General features: G+C 51.3%; 1 protein-coding gene across 1 annotated transcript in view; it reads left to right on the top strand.

Moving 5' to 3' along the window:
* The window catches only part of LOC128698416 (methyltransferase-like protein 27), a 251857-nt gene extending 232138 nt beyond the window's left edge, over nt 1-19719 (top strand). The window contains exon 7 of the mRNA XM_070096760.1: nt 13980-19719. Within this exon, the coding sequence (XP_069952861.1) occupies nt 13980-14051 (72 nt within the window). The 3' untranslated portion in view covers nt 14052-19719. The remainder of the gene's footprint in view (nt 1-13979) is intronic.
* The last annotated feature ends 522 nt before the right edge of the window (nt 19720-20241 follow it).

Here is a 20241-nt window from a genome sequence, read left to right as displayed (position 1 = left end):
GGACAGTAGTACCTCCCTGGGTGGTTGTTCTGTACCAACCTTACACCACAGGATGGTAGTACCTCCCTGGGTGGTTGTTCTGTACCAACCTACCACCACAGGATGGTAGTACCTCCCTGGGTGGTTGTTCTCTACCAACCTTCCACCACAGGATGGTAGTACCTCCCTGGGTGGTTGTTCTCTACCAACCTTCCACCACAGGATGGTAGTACCTCCCTGGGTGGTTGTTCTGTACCAACCTTCCACCACAGGATGGTAGTACCTCCCTGGGTGGTTGTTCTCTACCAACCTTCCACCACAGGATTGTAGTACCTCCCTGGGTGGTTGTTCTGTACCAACCTTCCACCACAGGATGGTAGTACCTCCCTGGGTGGTTGTTCTGTACCAACCTTCCACCACAGGATGGTAGTACCTCCCTGGGTGGTTGTTGTCTACCAACCTTCCACCACAGGATGGTAGTAATTCCCTGGGTGGTTGTTGTCTACCAACCTTCCACCACAGGATGGTAGTACCTCCCTGGGTGGTTGTTCTATACCAACCTACCACCACAGGATGGTAGTACCTCCCTGGGTGGTTGTTCTGTACCAACCTGGGTGGTTGTTTTGTACCAACCTTCCACCACAGGATGGTAGTACCTCCCTGGGTGGTTGTTCTCTACCAACCTTCCACCACAGGATGGTAGTACCTCCCTGGGTGGTTGTTCTGTACCAACCTGGGTGGTTGTTCTGTACAACCTTCCACCACAGGATGGTAGTACCTCCCTGGGTGGTTGTTCTGTACCAACCTTCCACCACAGGATGGTAGTACCTCCCTGGGTGGTTGTTCTGTACCAACCTTCCACCACAGGACGGTAGTACCTCCCTGGGTGGTTGTTCTCTACCAACCTACCACCACAGGATGGTAGTACCTCCCTGGGTGGTTGTTCTGTACCAACCTACCACCACAGGATGGTAGTACCTCCCTGGGTGGTTGTTCTGTACCAACCTACCACCACAGGATGGTAGTACCTCCCTGGGTGGTTGTTCTGTACCAACCTTCCACCACAGGATGGTAGTACCTCCCTGGGTGGTTGTTCTCTACCAACCTTCCACCACAGGATGGTAGTACCTCCCTGGGTGGTTGTTCTGTACCATCCTGGGTGGTTGTTCTGTACCAACCTTCCACCACAGGATGGTAGTACCTCCCTGGGTGGTTGTTCTGTACCAACCTTCCACCACAGGATGCTAGTACCTCCCTGGGTGGTTGTTCTGTACCAACCTTCCACCACAGGATGGTAGTACCTCCCTGGGTGGTTGTTCTCTACCAACCTTCCACCACAGGATGGTAGTACCTCCCTGGGTGGTTGTTCTCTACCAACCTTCCACCACAGGATGGTAGTACCTCCCTGGGTGGTTGTTCTGTACCAACCTGGGTGGTTGTTCTGTACCAACCTTCCACCACAGGATGGTAGTACCTCCCTGGGTGGTTGTTCTCTACCAACCTTCCAGCACAGGATGGTAGTACCTCCCTGGGTGGTTGTTCTCTACCAACCTTCCACCACAGGATGGTAGTACCTCCCTGGTTGGTTGTTCTCTACCAACCTTCCACCACAGGATGGTAGTACCTCCCTGGGTGGTTGTTCTGTACCAACCTTCCACCACAGGATGGTAGTACCTCCCTGGGTGGTTGTTCTGTACCAACCTTCCACCACAGGATGGTAGTACCTCCCTGGGTGGTTGTTCTCTACCAACCTTCCACCACAGGATGGTAGTACCTCCCTGGGTGGTTGTTCTGTACCAACCTTCCACCACAGGATGGTAGTACCTCCCTGGGTGGTTGTTCTCTACCAACCTTCCACCACAGGATGGTAGTACCTCCCTGGGTGGTTGTTCTGTACCAACCTACCACCACAGGATGGTAGTACCTCCCTGGGTGGTTGTTATCTACCAACCTTCCACCACAGGACGGTAGTACCTCCATGGGTGGTTGTTCTCTACCAACCTTCCACCACAGGATGGTAGTACCTCCCTGGGTGGTTGTTCTCTACCAACCTTCCACCACAGGATGGTAGTACCTCCCTGGGTGGTTGTTCTCTACCAACCTTCCACCACAGGATGGTAGTACCTCCCTGGGTGGTTGTTCTCTACCAACCTACCACCACAGGATGGTAGTACATCCCTGGGTGGTTGTTCTCTACCAACCTTCCACCACAGGATGGTAGTACCTCCCTGGGTGGTTGTTCTCTACCAACCTTCCACCACAGGATGGTAGTACCTCCCTGGGTGGTTGTTCTCTACCAACCTTCCACCACAGGATGGTAGTACCTCCCTGGGTGGTTGTTCTGTACCAACCTTCCACCACAGGATGGTAGTACCTCCCTGGGTGGTTGTTCTGTACCAACCTACCACCACAGGACAGTAGTACCTCCCTGGGTGGTTGTTCTGTACCAACCTACCCCCACAGGATGGTAGTACCTCCCTGGGTGGTTGTTCTCTACCAACCTACCACCACAGGATGGTAGTACCTCCCTGGGTGGTTGTTCTGTACCAACCTACTGTACCACCACCACAGGATGGTAGTACCTCCCTGGGTGGTTGTTATGTACCAACCTACCACAGGATGGTAGTACCTCCCTGGGTGGTTGTTCTCCCAACCTTCCACCACAGGATGGTAGTACCTCCCTGGGTGGTTGTTCTGTACCAACCTTCCACCACAGGATGGTAGTACCTCCCTGGGTGGTTGTTCTCTACCAACCTTCCACCACAGGACGGTAGTGCCTCTCTGAGTGGTTGTTTTTTACCAACCTACCACCACAGGACAGTAGTACCTCCCTGGGTGGTTGTTCTCTACCAACCTTCCACCACAGGACGGTAGTACCTCCCTGGGTGGTTGTTCTCTACCAACCTTCCACCACAGGACAGTAGTACCTCCCTGGGTGGTTGTTCTCTACCAACCTTCCACCACAGGATAGTAGTACCTCCCTGGGTGGTTGTTCTGTACCAACCTTCCACCACAGGACTGTAGTACCTCCCTGGGTGGTTGTTCTCTACCAACCTACCACCACAGGATGGTAGTACCTCCCTGGGTGGTTGTTCTCTACCAACCTTCCACCACAGGATGGTAGTACCTCCCTGGGTGGTTGTTCTCTACCAACCTACCACCACAGGATGGTAGTACCTCCCTGGGTGGTTGTTCTGTACCAACCTTCCACCACAGGATGGTAGTACCTCCCTGGGTGGTTGTTCTCTACCAACCTACCACCACAGGACAGTAGTACCTCCCTGGGTGGTTGTTCTCTACCAACCTTCCACCACAGGATGGTAGTACCTCCCTGGGTGGTTGTTCTGTACCAATCTTCCACCACAGGACAGTAGTACCTCCCTGGGTGGTTGTTGTCTGCCAACCTTCCACCACAGGATGGTAGTACCTCCCTGGGTGGTAGTTCTGTACCAACCTTCCACCATAGGATGGTAGTACCTCCCTGGGTGGTTGTTCTGTTCCAACCTACCACCACAGGATGGTAGTACCTCCCTGGGTGGTTGTTCTCTACCAACCTTCCACCACAGGATGGTAGTACCTCCCTGGGTGGTTGTTCTCTACCAACCTTCCACCACAGGACGGTAGTACCTCCCTGGGTGGTTGTTATGTACCAACCTACTACCACAGGATGGTAGTACCTCCCTGGGTGGTTGTTCTGTACCAACCTACCACCACAGGACGGTAGTACCTCCCTGGGTGGTTGTTCTCTACCAACCTTCCACCACAGGATGGTAGTACCTCCATGGGTGGTTGTTCTCTACCAACCTACCACCACAGGATGGTAGTACCTCCCTGGGTGGTTGTTCTGTACCAACCTTCCACCACAGGATGGTAGTACCTCCCTGGGTGGTTGTTCTCTACCAACCTACCACCACAGGATGGTAGTACCTCCCTGGGTGGTTGTTCTCTACCAACCTACCACCACAGGACAGTAGTACCTCCCTGGGTGGTTGTTCTGTACCAACCTTCCACCACAGGATGGTAGTACCTCCCTGGGTGGTTGTTCTCTACCAACCTTCCACCACAGGATGGTAGTACCTCCCTGGGTGGTTGTTCTGTACCAACCTTCCACCACAGGATGGTAGTACCTCCCTGGGTGGTTGTTCTCTACCAACCTACCACCACAGGATGGTAGTACCTCCCTGGGTGGTTGTTCTGTACCAACCTACCACCACAGGATGGTAGTACCTCCCTGGGTGGTTGTTCTGTACCAACCTACCACCACAGGACAGTAGTACCTCCCTGGGTGGTTGTTCTGTACCAACCTACCACCACAGGATGGTAGTACCTCCCTGGGTGGTTGTTCTGTACCAACCTACCACCACAGGATGGTAGTACCTCCCTGGGTGGTTGTTCTCTACCAACCTTCCACCACAGGATGGTAGTACCTCCCTGGGTGGTTGTTCTGTACCAACCTACCACCACAGGATGGTAGTACCTCCCTGGGTGGTTGTTCTGTACCAACCTTCCACCACAGGACGGTAGTACCTCCCTGGGTGGTTGTTCTCTACCAACCTTCCACCACAGGATGGTAGTACCTCCCTGGGTGGTTTTTCTGTACCAACCTTCCACCACAGGATGGTAGTACCTCCCTGGGTGGTTGTTCTGTACCAACCTTCCACCACAGGATGGTAGTACCTCCCTGGGTGGTTGTTCTGTACCAACCTTCCACCACAAGATGGTAGTACCTCCCTGGGTGGTTGTTCTGTACCAACCTTCCACCACAGGATGGTAGTACCTCCCTGGGTGGTTGTTCTGTACCAACCTACCACCACAGGATGGTAGTACCTCCCTGGGTGGTTGTTCTGTACCAACCTTCCACCACAGGATGGTAGTACCTCCCTGGGTGGTTGTTCTGTACCAACCTACCACCACAGGATGGTAGTACCTCCCTGGGTGGTTGTTCTGTACCAACCTACCACCACAGGATGGTAGTACCTCCCTGGGTGGTTGTTCTGTACCAACCTTCCACCACAAGATGGTAGTACCTCCCTGGGTGGTTGTTCTGTACCAACCTTCCACCACAAGATGGTAGTACCTCCCTGGGTGGTTGTTCTGTACCAACCTACCACCACAGGATGGTAGTACCTCCCTGGGTGGTTGTTCTGTACCAACCTTCCACCACAGGATGGTAGTACCTCCCTGGGTGGTTGTTGTCTACCAACCTTCCACCACAGGATGGTAGTAATTCCCTGGGTGGTTGTTGTCTACCAACCTTCCACCACAGGATGGTAGTACCTCCCTGGGTGGTTGTTCTATACCAACCTACCACCACTGGATGGTAGTACCTCCCTGGGTGGTTGTTCTGTACCAACCTGGGTGGTTGTTTTGTACCAACCTTCCACCACAGGATGGTAGTACCTCCCTGGGTGGTTGTTCTCTACCAACCTTCCACCACAGGATGGTAGTACCTCCCTGGGTGGTTGTTCTGTACCAACCTGGGTGGTTGTTCTGTACCAACCTTCCACCACAGGATGGTAGTACCTCCCTGGGTGGTTGTTCTGTACCAACCTTCCACCACAGGATGGTAGTACCTCCCTGGGTGGTTGTTCTGTACCAACCTTCCACCACAGGACGGTAGTACCTCCCTGGGTGGTTGTTCTCTACCAACCTACCACCACAGGATGGTAGTACCTCCCTGGGTGGTTGTTCTGTACCAACCTACCACCTCAGGATGGTAGTACCTCCCTGGGTGGTTGTTCTGTACCAACCTACCACCACAGGATGGTAGTACCTCCCTGGGTGGTTGTTCTGTACCAACCTTCCACCACAGGATGGTAGTACCTCCCTGGGTGGTTGTTCTCTACCAACCTTCCACCACAGGATGGTAGTACCTCCCTGGGTGGTTGTTCTGTACCATCCTGGGTGGTTGTTCTGTACCAACCTTCCACCACAGGATGGTAGTACCTCCCTGGGTGGTTGTTCTGTACCAACCTTCCACCACAGGATGCTAGTACCTCCCTGGGTGGTTGTTCTGTACCAACCTTCCACCACAGGATGGTAGTACCTCCCTGGGTGGTTGTTCTCTACCAACCTTCCACCACAGGATGGTAGTACCTCCCTGGGTGGTTGTTCTCTACCAACCTTCCACCACAGGATGGTAGTACCTCCCTGGGTGGTTGTTCTGTACCAACCTGGGTGGTTGTTCTGTACCAACCTTCCACCACAGGATGGTAGTACCTCCCTGGGTGGTTGTTCTCTACCAACCTTCCAGCACAGGATGGTAGTACCTCCCTGGGTGGTTGTTCTCTACCAACCTTCCACCACAGGATGGTAGTACCTCCCTGGTTGGTTGTTCTCTACCAACCTTCCACCACAGGATGGTAGTACCTCCCTGGGTGGTTGTTCTGTACCAACCTTCCACCACAGGATGGTAGTACCTCCCTGGGTGGTTGTTCTGTACCAACCTTCCACCACAGGATGGTAGTACCTCCCTGGGTGGTTGTTCTCTACCAACCTTCCACCACAGGATGGTAGTACCTCCCTGGGTGGTTGTTCTGTACCAACCTTCCACCACAGGATGGTAGTACCTCCCTGGGTGGTTGTTCTCTACCAACCTTCCACCACAGGATGGTAGTACCTCCCTGGGTGGTTGTTCTCTACCAACCTACCACCACAGGATGGTAGTACCTCCCTGGGTGGTTGTTATCTACCAACCTTCCACCACAGGACGGTAGTACCTCCATGGGTGGTTGTTCTCTACCAACCTTCCACCACAGGATGGTAGTACCTCCCTGGGTGGTTGTTCTCTACCAACCTTCCACCACAGGATGGTAGTACCTCCCTGGGTGGTTGTTCTCTACCAACCTTCCACCACAGGATGGTAGTACCTCCCTGGGTGGTTGTTCTCTACCAACCTACCACCACAGGATGGTAGTACATCCCTGGGTGGTTGTTCTCTACCAACCTTCCACCACAGGATGGTAGTACCTCCCTGGGTGGTTGTTCTCTACCAACCTTCCACCACAGGATGGTAGTACCTCCCTGGGTGGTTGTTCTCTACCAACCTTCCAACACAGGATGGTAGTACCTCCCTGGGTGGTAGTTCTGTACCAACCTTCCACCACAGGATGGTAGTACCTCCCTGGGTGGTTGTTCTGTACCAACCTACCACCACAGGATGGTAGTACCTCCCTGGGTGGTTGTTCTGTACCAACCTACCACCACAGGATGGTAGTACCTCCCTGGGTGGTTGTTCCATACCAACCTACCACCACAGGATGGTAGTACCTCCCTGGGTGGTTGTTCTGTACCAACCTGGGTGGTTGTTCTGTACCAACCTTCCACCACAGGATGGTAGTACCTCCCTGGGTGGTTGTTCTGTACCAACCTTCCAACACAGGATGGTAGTACCTCCCTGGGTGGTTGTTCTGTACCAACCTTCCACCACAGGATGGTAGTACCTCCCTGGGTGGTTGTTCTGTACCAACCTTCCACCACAGGATGGTAGTATCTCCCTGGGTGGTTGTTCTGTACCAACCTTCCACCACAGGACGGTAGTACCTCCCTGGGTGGTTGTTCTGTACCAACCTTCCACCACAGGACGGTAGTACCTCCCTGGGTGGTTGTTCTCTACCAACCTTCCACCACAGGACGGTAGTACCTCCCTGGGTGGTTGTTCTCTACCAACCTTCCACCACAGGACGGTAGTACCTCCCTGGGTGGTTGTTCTGTACCAACCTTCCACCACAGGATAGTAGTACCTCCCTGGGTGGTTGTTCTGTACCAACCTTCCACCACAGGACGGTAATACCTCCCTGGGTGGTTGTTCTGTACCAACCTACCACCTCAGGATGGTAGTACCTCCCTGGGTGGTTGTTCTATACCAACCTTCCACCACAGGATGGTAGTACCTCCCTGGGTGGTTGTTCTGTACCAACCTACCACCACAGGATGGTAGTACCTCCCTGGGTGGTTGTTCTGTACCAACCTACCACCACAGGATGGTAGTACCTCCCTGGGTGGTTGTTCTCTACCAACCTTCCACCACAGGACGGTAGTACCTCCCTGGGTGGTTGTTCTCTACCAACCTTCCACCACAGGATGGTAGTACCTCCCTGGGTGGTTGTTCTGTACCAACCTTCCACCACAGGACAGTAGTACCTCCCTGGGTGGTTGTTGTCTGCCAACCTTCCACCACAGGATGGTAGTACCTCCCTGGGTGGTAGTTCTGTACCAACCTTCCACCACAGGATGGTAGTACCTCCCTGGGTGGTTGTTCTCTACCAACCTTCCACCACAGGATGGTAGTACCTCCCTGGGTGGTTGTTCTCTACCAACCTTCCACCACAGGACGGTAGTACCTCCCTGGGTGGTTGTTCTGTACCAACCTACTACCACAGGATGGTAGTACCTCCCTGGGTGGTTGTTCTGTACCAACCTACCACCACAGGACGGTAGTACCTCCCTGGGTGGTTGTTCTGTACCAACCTTCCACCACAGGACTGTAGTACCTACCTGGGTGGTTGTTCTCTACCAACCTTAAACCACAGGATGGTAGTACATCCCTGGGTGGTTGTTCTCTACCAACCTTCCACCACAGGCTGGTAGTACCTCCCTGGGTGGTTGTTCTCTACCAACCTTCCACCACAGGATGGTAGTACCTCCCTGGGTGGTTGTTCTCTACCAACCTTCCAACACAGGATGGTAGTACCTCCCTGGGTGGTTGTTCTCTACCAACCTTCCACCACAGGATGGTAGTACCTCCCTGGGTGGTTGTTCTCTACCAACCTTCCACCACAGGACGGTAGTACCTCCCTGGATGGTTGTTCTCTACCAACCTACCACCACAGGATGGTAGTACCTCCCTGGTTGGTTGTTCTGTACCAACCTTATACCACAGGACGGTAGTACCTCCCTGGGTGGTTCTCTACCAACCTTCCACCACAGGACGGTAGTACCTCCCTGGGTGGTTGTTCTGTACCAACCTTCCACCACAGGATGGTAGTACCTCCCTGGGTGGTTGTTCTCTACCAACCTACCACCACAGGATGGTAGTACCTCCCTGGGTGGTTGTTCTGTACCAACCTTCCACCACAGGATGGTAGTACGTCCCTGGGTGGTTGTTCTCTACCAACCTTCCACCACAGGATGGTAGTACCTCCCTGGGTGGTTGTTCTGTACCAACCTTCCACCACAGGATGGTAGTACCTCCCTGGGTGGTTGTTCTCTACCAACCTACCACCACAGGATGGTAGTACCTCCCTGGGTGGTTGTTCTGTACCAACCTACCACCACAGGATGGTAGTACCTCCCTGGGTGGTTGTTCTGTACCAACCTACCACCACAGGATGGTAGTACCTCCCTGGGTGGTTGTTCTGTACCAACCTACCACCACAGGATGGTAGTAACTCCCTGGGTGGTTGTTCTGTACCAACCTTCCACCACAGGATGGTAGTACCTCCCTGGGTGGTTGTTCTGTACCAACCTTCCACCACAGGATGGTAGTACCTCTCTGGGTGGTTGTTCTGTACCAACCTACCACTACAGGATGGTAGTACCTCCCTGGGTGGTTGTTCTGTACCAACCTTCCACCACAGGACGGCAGTACCTCCCTGGGTGGTTGTTCTGTACCAACCTTCCACCACAGGATGGTAGTACCTCCCTGGGTGGTTGTTCTGTACCAACCTTCCACCACAGGATGGTAGTACCTCCCTGGGTGGTTGTTCTGTACCAAATTTCCACCACAGGATGGTAGTACCTCCCTGGGTGGTTGTTCTGTACCAACCTTCCACCACAAGATGGTAGTACCTCCCTGGGTGGTTGTTCTGTACCAACCTTCCACCACAGGATGGTAGTACCTCCCTGGGCGGTTGTTCTGTACCAACCTACCACCACAGGATGGTAGTACCTCCCTGGGTGGTTGTTCTGTACCAACCTTCCACCACAGGATGGTAGTACCTCCCTGGGTGGTTGTTCTGTACCAACCTACCACCACAGGATGGTAGTACCTCCCTGGGTGGTTGTTCTGTACCAACCTACCACCACAGGATGGTAGTACCTCCCTGGGTGGTTGTTCTGTACCAACCTTCCACCACAAGATGGTAGTACCTCCCTGGGTGGTTGTTCTGTACCAACCTTCCACCACAAGATGGTAGTACCTCCCTGGGTGGTTGTTCTGTACCAACCTACCACCACAGGATGGTAGTACCTCCCTGGGTGGTTGTTCTCTACCAACCTTCCACCACAGGATGGTAGTACCTCCCTGAGTGGTTGTTCTCTACCAACCTTCCACCACAGGATGGTAGTACCTCCCTGGGTGGTTGTTCTCTTCCAACCTTCCACCACAGGATGGTAGTACCTCCCTGGGTGGTTGTTCTCTACCAACCTTCCACCACAGGATGGTAGTACCTCCATGGGTGATTGTTCTCTACCAACCTTCCACCATAGGATGGTAGTACCTCCCTGGGTGGTTGTTCTCTACCAACCTTCCACCACAGGATGGTAGTACCTCCCTGGGTGGTTGTTCTCTACCAACCTACCACCACAGGTTGGTAGTACATCCCTGGGTGGTTGTTCTCTACCATCCTTCCACCACAGGATGGTAGTACCTCCCTGGGTGGTTGTTCTCTACCAACTTTCCACCACAGGATGGTAGTACCTCCCTGGGTGGTTGTTCTCTACCAACCTTCCACCTCAGGTTGGTAGTACATCCCTGGGTGGTTGTTCTGTACCAACCTTCCACCACAGGATGGTCGTACCTCCCTGGGTGGTTGTTCTCTACCAACCTTCCACCACAGGATGGTAGTACCTCCCTGGGTGGTTGTTCTGAACCAACCTTCCTCCACAGGATGGTAGTACCTCCCTGGGTGGTTGTTCTCTACCAACCTTCCACCACAGGATGGTAGTACCTCCCTGGGTGGTTGTTCTCTACCAACCTTCCACCACAGGATGGTAGTACCTCCCAGGGTGGTTGTTCTCTACCAACCTTCCACCACAGGATGGTAGTACCTCCCTGGGTGGTTGTTCTCTACCAACCTTCCACTACAGGATGGTAGTACCTCCCTGGGTGGTTGTTCTCTACCAACCTTCCACCACAGGATGGTAGTACCTCCCTGGTTGGTTGTTCTCTACCAACCTTGCACCACAGGATGGTAGTACCTCCCTGGGTGGTTGTTCTGTACCAACCTTCCACCACAGGATGGTAGTACCTCCCTGGGTGGTTGTTCTCTACCAACCTTCCACCACATGATGGTAGTACCTCCCTGGGCGGTTGTTCTGTACCAACCTTCCTCCACAGGATGGTAGTACCTCCCTGGGTGGTTGTTCTCTACCAACCTTCCACCACAGGATGGTAATACCTCCCTGGGCGGTTGTTCTGTAGCAACCTTCCACCACAGGATGGTAGTACCTCCCTGGGTGGTTGTTCTCTACCAACCTTTCACCACAGGATGGTAGTACATCCCTGGGTGGTTGTTCTCTACCAACCTACCACCACAGGATGGTAGTACATCCCTGGGTGGTTGTTCTCTACCAACGTACCACCACAGGATGGCAGTACATCCCTGGGTGGTTGCTCTCTACCAACCTACCACCACAGGACGGTAGTACATCCCTGGGTGGTTGTTCTCTGCCAACTTTCCACCACAGGATGGTAGTACCTCCCTGGGTGGTTGTTCTCTTCCAACCTTCCACCACAGGATGGTAGTACATCCCTGGGTGGTTGTTCTCTTCCAACCTAATACCACAGGATGGTATTACATCCCTGGGTGGTTGTTCTCTACCAACCTACCACCACAGGATGGTAGTACATCCCTGGGTGGTTGTTCTCTACCAACCTACCACCACAGGATGGTAGTACATCCCTGGGTGGTTGTTCTCTACGAACCTACCACCACAGGTTGGTAGTACATCCCTGGGTGGTTGTTCTCTACCAACCTACCACCACAGGATGGTAGTACATCCCTGGGTGGTTGTTCTCTACCAACCTACCACCACAGGTTGGTAGTACATCCCTGGGTGGTTGTTCTCTACCATCCTACCACCACAGGATGGTAGTACATCCCTGGGTGGTTGTTTTCTACCAACTTACCACCACAGGATGGCAGTACATCCCTGAGTGGTTGTTCTCTACCAACCTACCACCACAGGATGGTAGTACATCCCTGGGTGGTTGTTCTCTAACAGCCTACCCCCACAGGATGGTAGTACATCCCTGGGTGGTTGTTCTCCACCAACCTACCACCACAGGATGGTAGTACCTCCCTGGGTGGTTGTTCTCTACCAACCTACCACCACAGGATGGTAGTACATCCCTGGGTGGTTGTTCTCTACCAACCTTCCACCACAGGATGGTAGTACATCCCTGGGTGGTTGTTCTCTACCAACCTACCCCCACAGGATGGTAGTACCTCCCTGGGTGGTTGTTCTCTACCAACCTACCACCACAGGATGGTAGTACATCCCTGGGTGGTTGTTCTCTACCAACCTTCCACCACAGGATGGTAGTACATCCCTGGGTGGTTGTTCTCTACCAACCTTCCACCACAGGATGGTAGTACATCCCTGGGTGGTTGTTCTCTACCAACCTACCACCACAGGATGGTAGTACCTCCCTGGGTGGTTGTTCTCTACCAACCTACCACCACAGGATGGTAGTACATCCCTGGGTGGTTGTTCTCTACCAACTAGCTCACAAAACGGTAGTACCTCCCAGAGTGGTTCCTGTATACCAACCTACTACCACAAGACGGTAGTGCCTCCCTGGGTAGTTGCTGTCTACCAACCTACTACCTCAAGACGGTAGTGCCTCCATGGGTAGTTGCTGTCTACCAGCCTACTACCAGAGGACGGTAGTACCTCCCTGGGAAGTTGTTATCTCACAACCTACTAAAACTGGATGGTAGTACCTCCCTTGGTGGTTGTTTTTTACCAACCTACTATCACAGCACGGTAGTACTTCCCTGGGTAGTTGCTGTCTACCACCATACTACCAAAGGATGGTAGTACCTCCCTGGGTGGTTGTTGTCTACCAACCTTCTACCAAAGGATGATAGTTCCTTCCTTGGTAGTTGCTGTCTACCAGCCTATTACCACAGGATGGTAGTGCCTCTTTGGGTGGTTGTTGTCTACCAACCTTCTAGCACAGGATGGTAGTACCTCCCTGGGTGGTTGTTGTCTACCAACCTTCTACCACAGGATGGTAGTACCTCTCTGTGTTGTTGTGTACCAACCTTCTAGCACAGGATGGTAGTACCTCCCTGGGTGGTTGCTGTCTACCAACCTTCTACCAGAGGATGGCAGTACCTCCCTGGGTGGTTGCTGTCTACCAACCATCTACCAGAGGATGGTAGTACCTTTCTGCGTAGTTGTTGTCTACCAACCTTCTACCACAGGATGGTAGTGCCTCTCTGGGTGGTTGTTGTCTACCAACCATCTACCACACGATGGTATTTCCTCCCTGGGTAGTTGTTGGCTACCAACCTTCTACCACACGATGGTATTTCCTCCCTGGGTAGTTGTTGTCTACCAACCTTCTACCACACGATGGTATTTCCTCTCTGGGTGGTTGTTGTCTACCAACCTTCTACCACACGATGGTATTTCCTCCCTGGGTAGTTGTTGGCTACCAACCTTCTACCACACGATGGTATTTCCTCCCTGTGTGGTTGTTGTCTACCAACCTTCTACCACACGATGGTATTTCCTCTCTGGGTGGTTGTTGTCTACCAACCTTCTACCACACGATGGTATTTCCTCTCTGGGTGGTTGTTGTCTACCAACCTTCTACCACAGGATGGTAGTACCTCCCTGTGTGGTTGTTGTCTACCAACCTTCTACCACAGGATGGTAGTACCTCCCTGTGTGGTTGTTGTCTACCAACCTTCTACCACACGATGGTATTTCCTCCCTGGGTAGTTGTTGGCTACCAAACTACTTCCAGGACATAAAAATATAACACAGTTTTTGTAGTTTATACATCCAAACTACTGAAATAATCACCTTTCTATTTCGCTCAACAGGAAGTGAAGAAGACAGTGCCAAACTACGCTACCGGCATAGAAGGAATATTGTTTATCTTCCAAGTCCTGTAAGAAAGTGGCTTCCTTATCCTTGCTGCCAGACGTGCAAGTTATACATCCACCCAACTCTACACCTCACTTTACATTTACTATATTCTACTGAGAAAAGAACCTTATTAAAGACATTAGAATACAGAAATGATAAAAACAACTGATGATAACTCCACAAAATTTAATCTACTTTCTACTTGTTTCCTCAGTTGTAGAACACGAACCTGAGAAAAGGGAAATCTTGAAATCCATGCTAGGAAAAAATCTAAATCTTTTCTGAGATATGTATTAGAGTACGTAAGCCGCACTTTCTGTTATATCAGATGTAAGTCATTTCAAACTTCCTTGCCAACCTTCCCATCGGCATCATCAAACTTTAATTAAAACCTTCAAGTAAATCAGCAGATTGTTAGTGACCGTTTCCAGGTTCCCAAGAGGCACCAGTTCACTGGACTGCGCGTTCTTAAATATTTGCTGAATCTATGGTCTTTCAAGAGACGAGTCATGATAGTCTTACTATCCAAAGTTGTTTTTATTTTTCTGAAGGTTTGAAAGAGGTTTTAAGTCATAAAAATATTGTTAACCTCTCAGTCCCACTTGTAACAAAGATATATAAATAATTAGTGACACAATACGTAGTTCAGAAGCAGCCATGTTGGTGTTCTGGGCACGGAGCTCTGAATCTTGGTTTACAACACCGAGCTGTTGTTGATGAAAGGTTGGAGGTGGGGGGTCACACGTGGACATGATTTTTACACACACTGAGTAGACAGTGACCCCAACAGTATACAGTGACCCCAACACCAGTATACAGTGACCCCAACACCAGTAGACAGTGACCCCAACACCAGTAGACAGTGACCCCAACACCAGTAGACAGTGACCCCAACACAAGTATACAGTGAAACCAACACCAGTAGACAGTGACACCAACACCAGTAGACAGTGACCCCAACACAAGTAGAGTGACCCCCAGCACCAGTAGACAGTGATCCCAACACCAGTAGACAGTTACCCCAACACCAGTAGACAGTAAATCCAACACTAGTAGACAATGAGCCCAACACCAGTAGACAGTGACCCCCAACACCAGTAGACAGTAAGTCCAACACCAGTAGACACTGACTCCAACACCAGTAGACAGTGACCCCAACACCAGTAGACAGTGACCTAACACCAGTAGACAGAGACTCAAACACCAGTATTCAGTGACCCCAAACACAAGTAGAGACTGGCACAAACATCAGTAGACAGTGACCCCAACACAAGTAGAGAGTGACCCCAACACCAGTAGACAGTGATCCCCAACACCAGTAGACAGTGACACAAACATCAGTAGAGTGACCCCAACACCAGTAGAGAGTGACCCCATCACCAGTAGACAGTGACTACAGCACAAGTAGACAGTGACCCTAATACCAGTAAACAGTAACCCCCAACACCAGTAGACAGTGACCCAAACATCAGTAGACAGTGACCCAAACATCAGTAGACAGTGATCCCAACAATAGTAGACAGTGACTCCAACACCGGAAGACAGTGACCCCAACACCAATAGACAGTGACCCCAACACTAGTAGACAGTGACCCCAATACCAGTAGACAGTGACCCTAACACCAGTAGACAGTGACTCCAACACCAGTAGACAGTGACTCGAACACCAGTAGACAGTGACTCCACAAACAGTAGACAGTGACCCCAAAAACAGTAGACAGTGACCACAACACAAGTAGACAGTGACCCTAATGCAAGCTGACATTGAGTCCAATACCAATAGACAGTGACCCCAACACCAGTAGACAGTGACTCCAACACCAGTAGACAGTGACCCCAACACCAGTAGACAGTGATCCTAACAATAGTAGACAGTGACTCCAACACCGGAAGACAGCGCCCACAACACCAATAGACAGTGACCCCAACACTAGAAGACAGTGACCCCAATACCAGTAGACATCGTCCCTAACACCAGTAGACATTGACCCCATCAGCAGTAGACAGTGACCACAACACAAGTAGACACTGACACTAATACCAGTAGACAGTGACCCCAATACCAGTAGACAGTGACCCTAACACCAGTAGACAGTGAGTCCAACACCAGTAGACAATGACCAAAATTCCAATATAGTCTGATCCCAGCACGTTTAGACAGTGAACCCAACATCAGTAGACACTGACACCAACACCAGTAGACAGTGACCCCAACACCAGTAGACAGTGACACCAACACCAGTAGACATTGACCCTAACAACAGTAGACAGTGACCCTAACACCAGTAGACAGTAAGTCCAACACAAGTAGACAGTGACCCCAACACCAGTAGACAGTGACCCCCAACTGCAGTAGACAGTAACTCCAACACCAGTAGACAGTGAGTCCAACACAAGTAGACAGTGACCCCAGCACCAGTAGAGAGTGACCCCCACACCAGTAGACAGTAAACCCCAACACCAATAGACAGTGGCCCCAAACACCAGTAGACAGTGACACCAACACCAGTAGACAGTGACCCCCAACACCAGAAGAGAGTGACCCAAACATCAGTAGACAGTGACCCCAACACGAGTAGAGAGTGACCCAAACATCAGAAGACAGTGACCCAAAAATCAGTAGACAGTGACCCCAAAACCAGTAGACAGTGACCCTTAACACTAGTAGAGTGACCCAAACATCAGCAGACAGTGACCCCAATACCAGTAGAGAGTGAACCCAACACCAGTAGAGAGTGACCAAAACTCCAGTAGACAGTGATCCCAGCACCATTAGACAATGATCCCAACGCCAGTAGACAGTGACCCCAACACCAGGAGACAGTGACCCAAACACCAATAGACAGTGAACACATTACCAGAAGACAGTGACACTAACACCAATAGACAGTGACCCAAATACTAGTAGACAGTGGCCCAAACACCAATAGACAGTGACGCCAACACCAGTAGACAGTGAACTAACACCAGTACACAGTGATTCGAACACCAGTAGACAGTTACACCAAAACCAGTAGACAGTGACCAAAACACCAGTAGACAGTGACCAAACCTCCAGAAGACAGTGACAACAACACTAGTAGATATTGAGTCCAACACAAGTAGACAGTGACCTAAACACCAGTGGACAGTGACCCCAACACCAGTATAGAGTGACCCCAACACCAGTAGACAGTGACCTTAACACCAGTAGACAGTGACCCCAACACCAGTAGACAGTGACCCCAACACCAGTAGACAGTGAGTCCAACACCAGTAGACAGTGACCCTAACACCAGTAGACAGTGACCCAAACAGCAGTAGACAGTGACCCCAACAAGAGTAGACAGTGACCCGAACACAAAGAGACAGTGACCCCAACTACAGTACACAGTGACCCCAACACCAGAAGACAGTGACCTAACACCAGTAGAGAGTGACCCCAACACCAGTAGACAGGGACCCCAACACAAGTAGACAGTGACCCCCAACACCAGTAGACAGTAAGTCCAACTCCAGTAGACAGTCACCCCAACACCAGTAGACAGTGACTCCAACACGAGTAGAGAGTGACCCCAACACCAGTAGACAGTGACCCCAACACTACTAGACAGTGACACAAACATCAGTAGACAGTGACCCGAACACCAGTAGAGTGTGACCCCATCACCAGTAGACAGTGACTACAGCACAAGTAGACAGCGACCCTAATACCAGTAAACAGTAACCCCCAACACCAGTAGACAGTGACCCAAACATCAGTAGACAGTGACCCAAACATCAGTAGACGGTGATCCCAACAATAGTAGACAGTGACTCCAACACCGGTAGACAGTGACCCCAACACCAATAGACAGTGACCCCAACACTAGTAGACAGTGAACCCAATACCAGTAGACAGTGACCCTAACACCAGTAGACAGTGACTCGAACACCAGTAGACAGTGACCCCACAAACAGTAGACAGTGACCACAACACAAGTAGACAGTGACCCTAATACCAGTTGAGAGTGAGTCCATTACCAATAGACAGTGACCCCATCACCAGTAGACAGTGACTCCAACACCAGTAGACAGTGATCCTAACAATAGCAGACATTGACTCCAAAACCGGAAGACAGCGCCCACAACACAAACAGACAGTGACCCCAATACCATTAGACATCGTCCCTAACACCAGTAGACAGTGACTCTAACACCAGAAGACAGTGACTTCAACACCAGTAGACATTGACCCCATAACCAGTAGACAGTGACCACAACACAAGTAGAAACTGACCCTAATACCAGTAGACAGTGACCCCAATACCAGTAGACAGTGACCCTAACACCAGTAGTCAGTGAGTCCAACACCAGTAGACAATGACCAAAACTCCTATAGAGTCTGATCCCAGAACGTTTAGAAAGTGAACCAAACTTCAGTAGACACTGACCCCAACACCAGTAGACATTGACCCTAACAACAGTAGACAGTGACCCTAACACCAGTAGACAGTAAGTCCAACACCAGTAGACAGTAAGTCCAACACCAGTAGACAGTGACCCCAACACCAGTAGAGAGTGACCCCCACACCAGTAGACAGTAAACCCCAACACCAATAGACAGTGACCCCCAACACCAGTAGACAGTGACCCAAACGTCAGAAGACAGGGACCCCAACACCAGTAGAGAGTGACCCAAACATCAGTAGACAGTGACCCAAAAACCAGTAGACAGTGACCTCAAAACCAGTAGACAGTGACCTTCAACACTAGTAGAGAGTGACCTGGTGGCCCGGTGGCCTGGTGGCTGAAGCTCCCGCTTCACACACGGAGGGCCCGGGTTCGATTCCCGGCGGGTGGAAACATTCGACACGTTTCCTTACACCTGTTGTCCTGTTCACCTAGCAGCAAATAGGTACCTGGGTGTTAGTCGACTGGTGTGGGTCGCATCCTGGGGGACAAGATTAAGGACCCCAATGGAAATAAGTTAGACAGTCCTCGATGACGCACTGACTTTCTTGGGTTATCCTGGGTGGCTAACCCTCCGGGGTTAAAAATCCGAACGAAATCTTATCTTATCTTATCTTACCCAAACATCAGCAGACAGTGACCCCAATACCAGTAGAGAGTGAACCCAACACCAGTAGAGAGTGACCAAAACTCCAGTAGACAGTGATCCCAGCACCATTAGACAATGATCCCAACGCCAGTAGACAGTGACCCCAACACCAGTAGACAGTGACCCCAACACCAGGAGACAGTGACCCAAACACCAATGGACAGTGGCCACATTACCAGAAGACAGTGACACTAACACCAATAGAGAGTGACCCAAATACTAGCAGACAGTGACCCAAACAAAAATCGACAGTGACGCCAACACTAGTAGACAGTGACCCAACACCAGTACACAGTGACTCGAACACCAGTAGAGAGTTACCCCAAAACCAATAGACAGTGACCACAACACCAGTAGACAGTGACCAAACCTCCAGTAGACAGTGACAACAACACCAGTAGACATTTAGTCCAACACAAGTAGACAGTGACCTCAACACCAGTGGACAGTGACCCCAACGCCAGTAGAGAGTCACCTCAACACCAGTAGACAGTGACCTTAACACCAGTAGACAGTGACCACAACACCGGTAGACAGTGACCCCAACACCAGTAGACAGTGACCCCAACACCAGTTGACAGTGAGTCCAACACCAGTAAACAGTGACCCTAACACCAGTAGACAGTGACCCCAACAGCAGTAGACAGTGATTCCAACAAGAGTAGACAGTGACCCGAACACATGGAGACAGTGGCCCCAATTACAGTACACAGTGACCCCAACACCAGTAGACAGTAACCTAACACCATTAGACAGTGACCCCAACACCAGTAGACAGTGACCGCAACACCAGTAGACACTGACCCCCAACACCAGTAGACAGTAAGTACAACACCAGTAGACAGTGACCCCAACACCAGTAGACAGTGACTCCAACACGAGTAGAGAGTGACCCCTAACATCAGTAGACAGTAAGTCCAACACTAGTAGACACTGACTCCAACACCAGTAGACAGTGACCCCAACGCCAGTAGACAGTGACCTAACACCAGTAGACAGTGACCCCAACACCAGTAGACAGTGACCCAAACACAAGTATACAGTGACCCTAACACGAGTAGAGAGTGGCACAAACATCAGTAGACAGTGACCCCAACACAAGTAGAGAGTGACCCCAACACCAGTAGACAGTGACC

Source organism: Cherax quadricarinatus, chromosome 54 (genome assembly GCF_038502225.1).
Source record: "Cherax quadricarinatus isolate ZL_2023a chromosome 54, ASM3850222v1, whole genome shotgun sequence".
Classification (NCBI taxonomy): domain Eukaryota; kingdom Metazoa; phylum Arthropoda; class Malacostraca; order Decapoda; family Parastacidae; genus Cherax; species Cherax quadricarinatus.
This window is presented reverse-complemented; position numbering and strand designations above follow the sequence as displayed.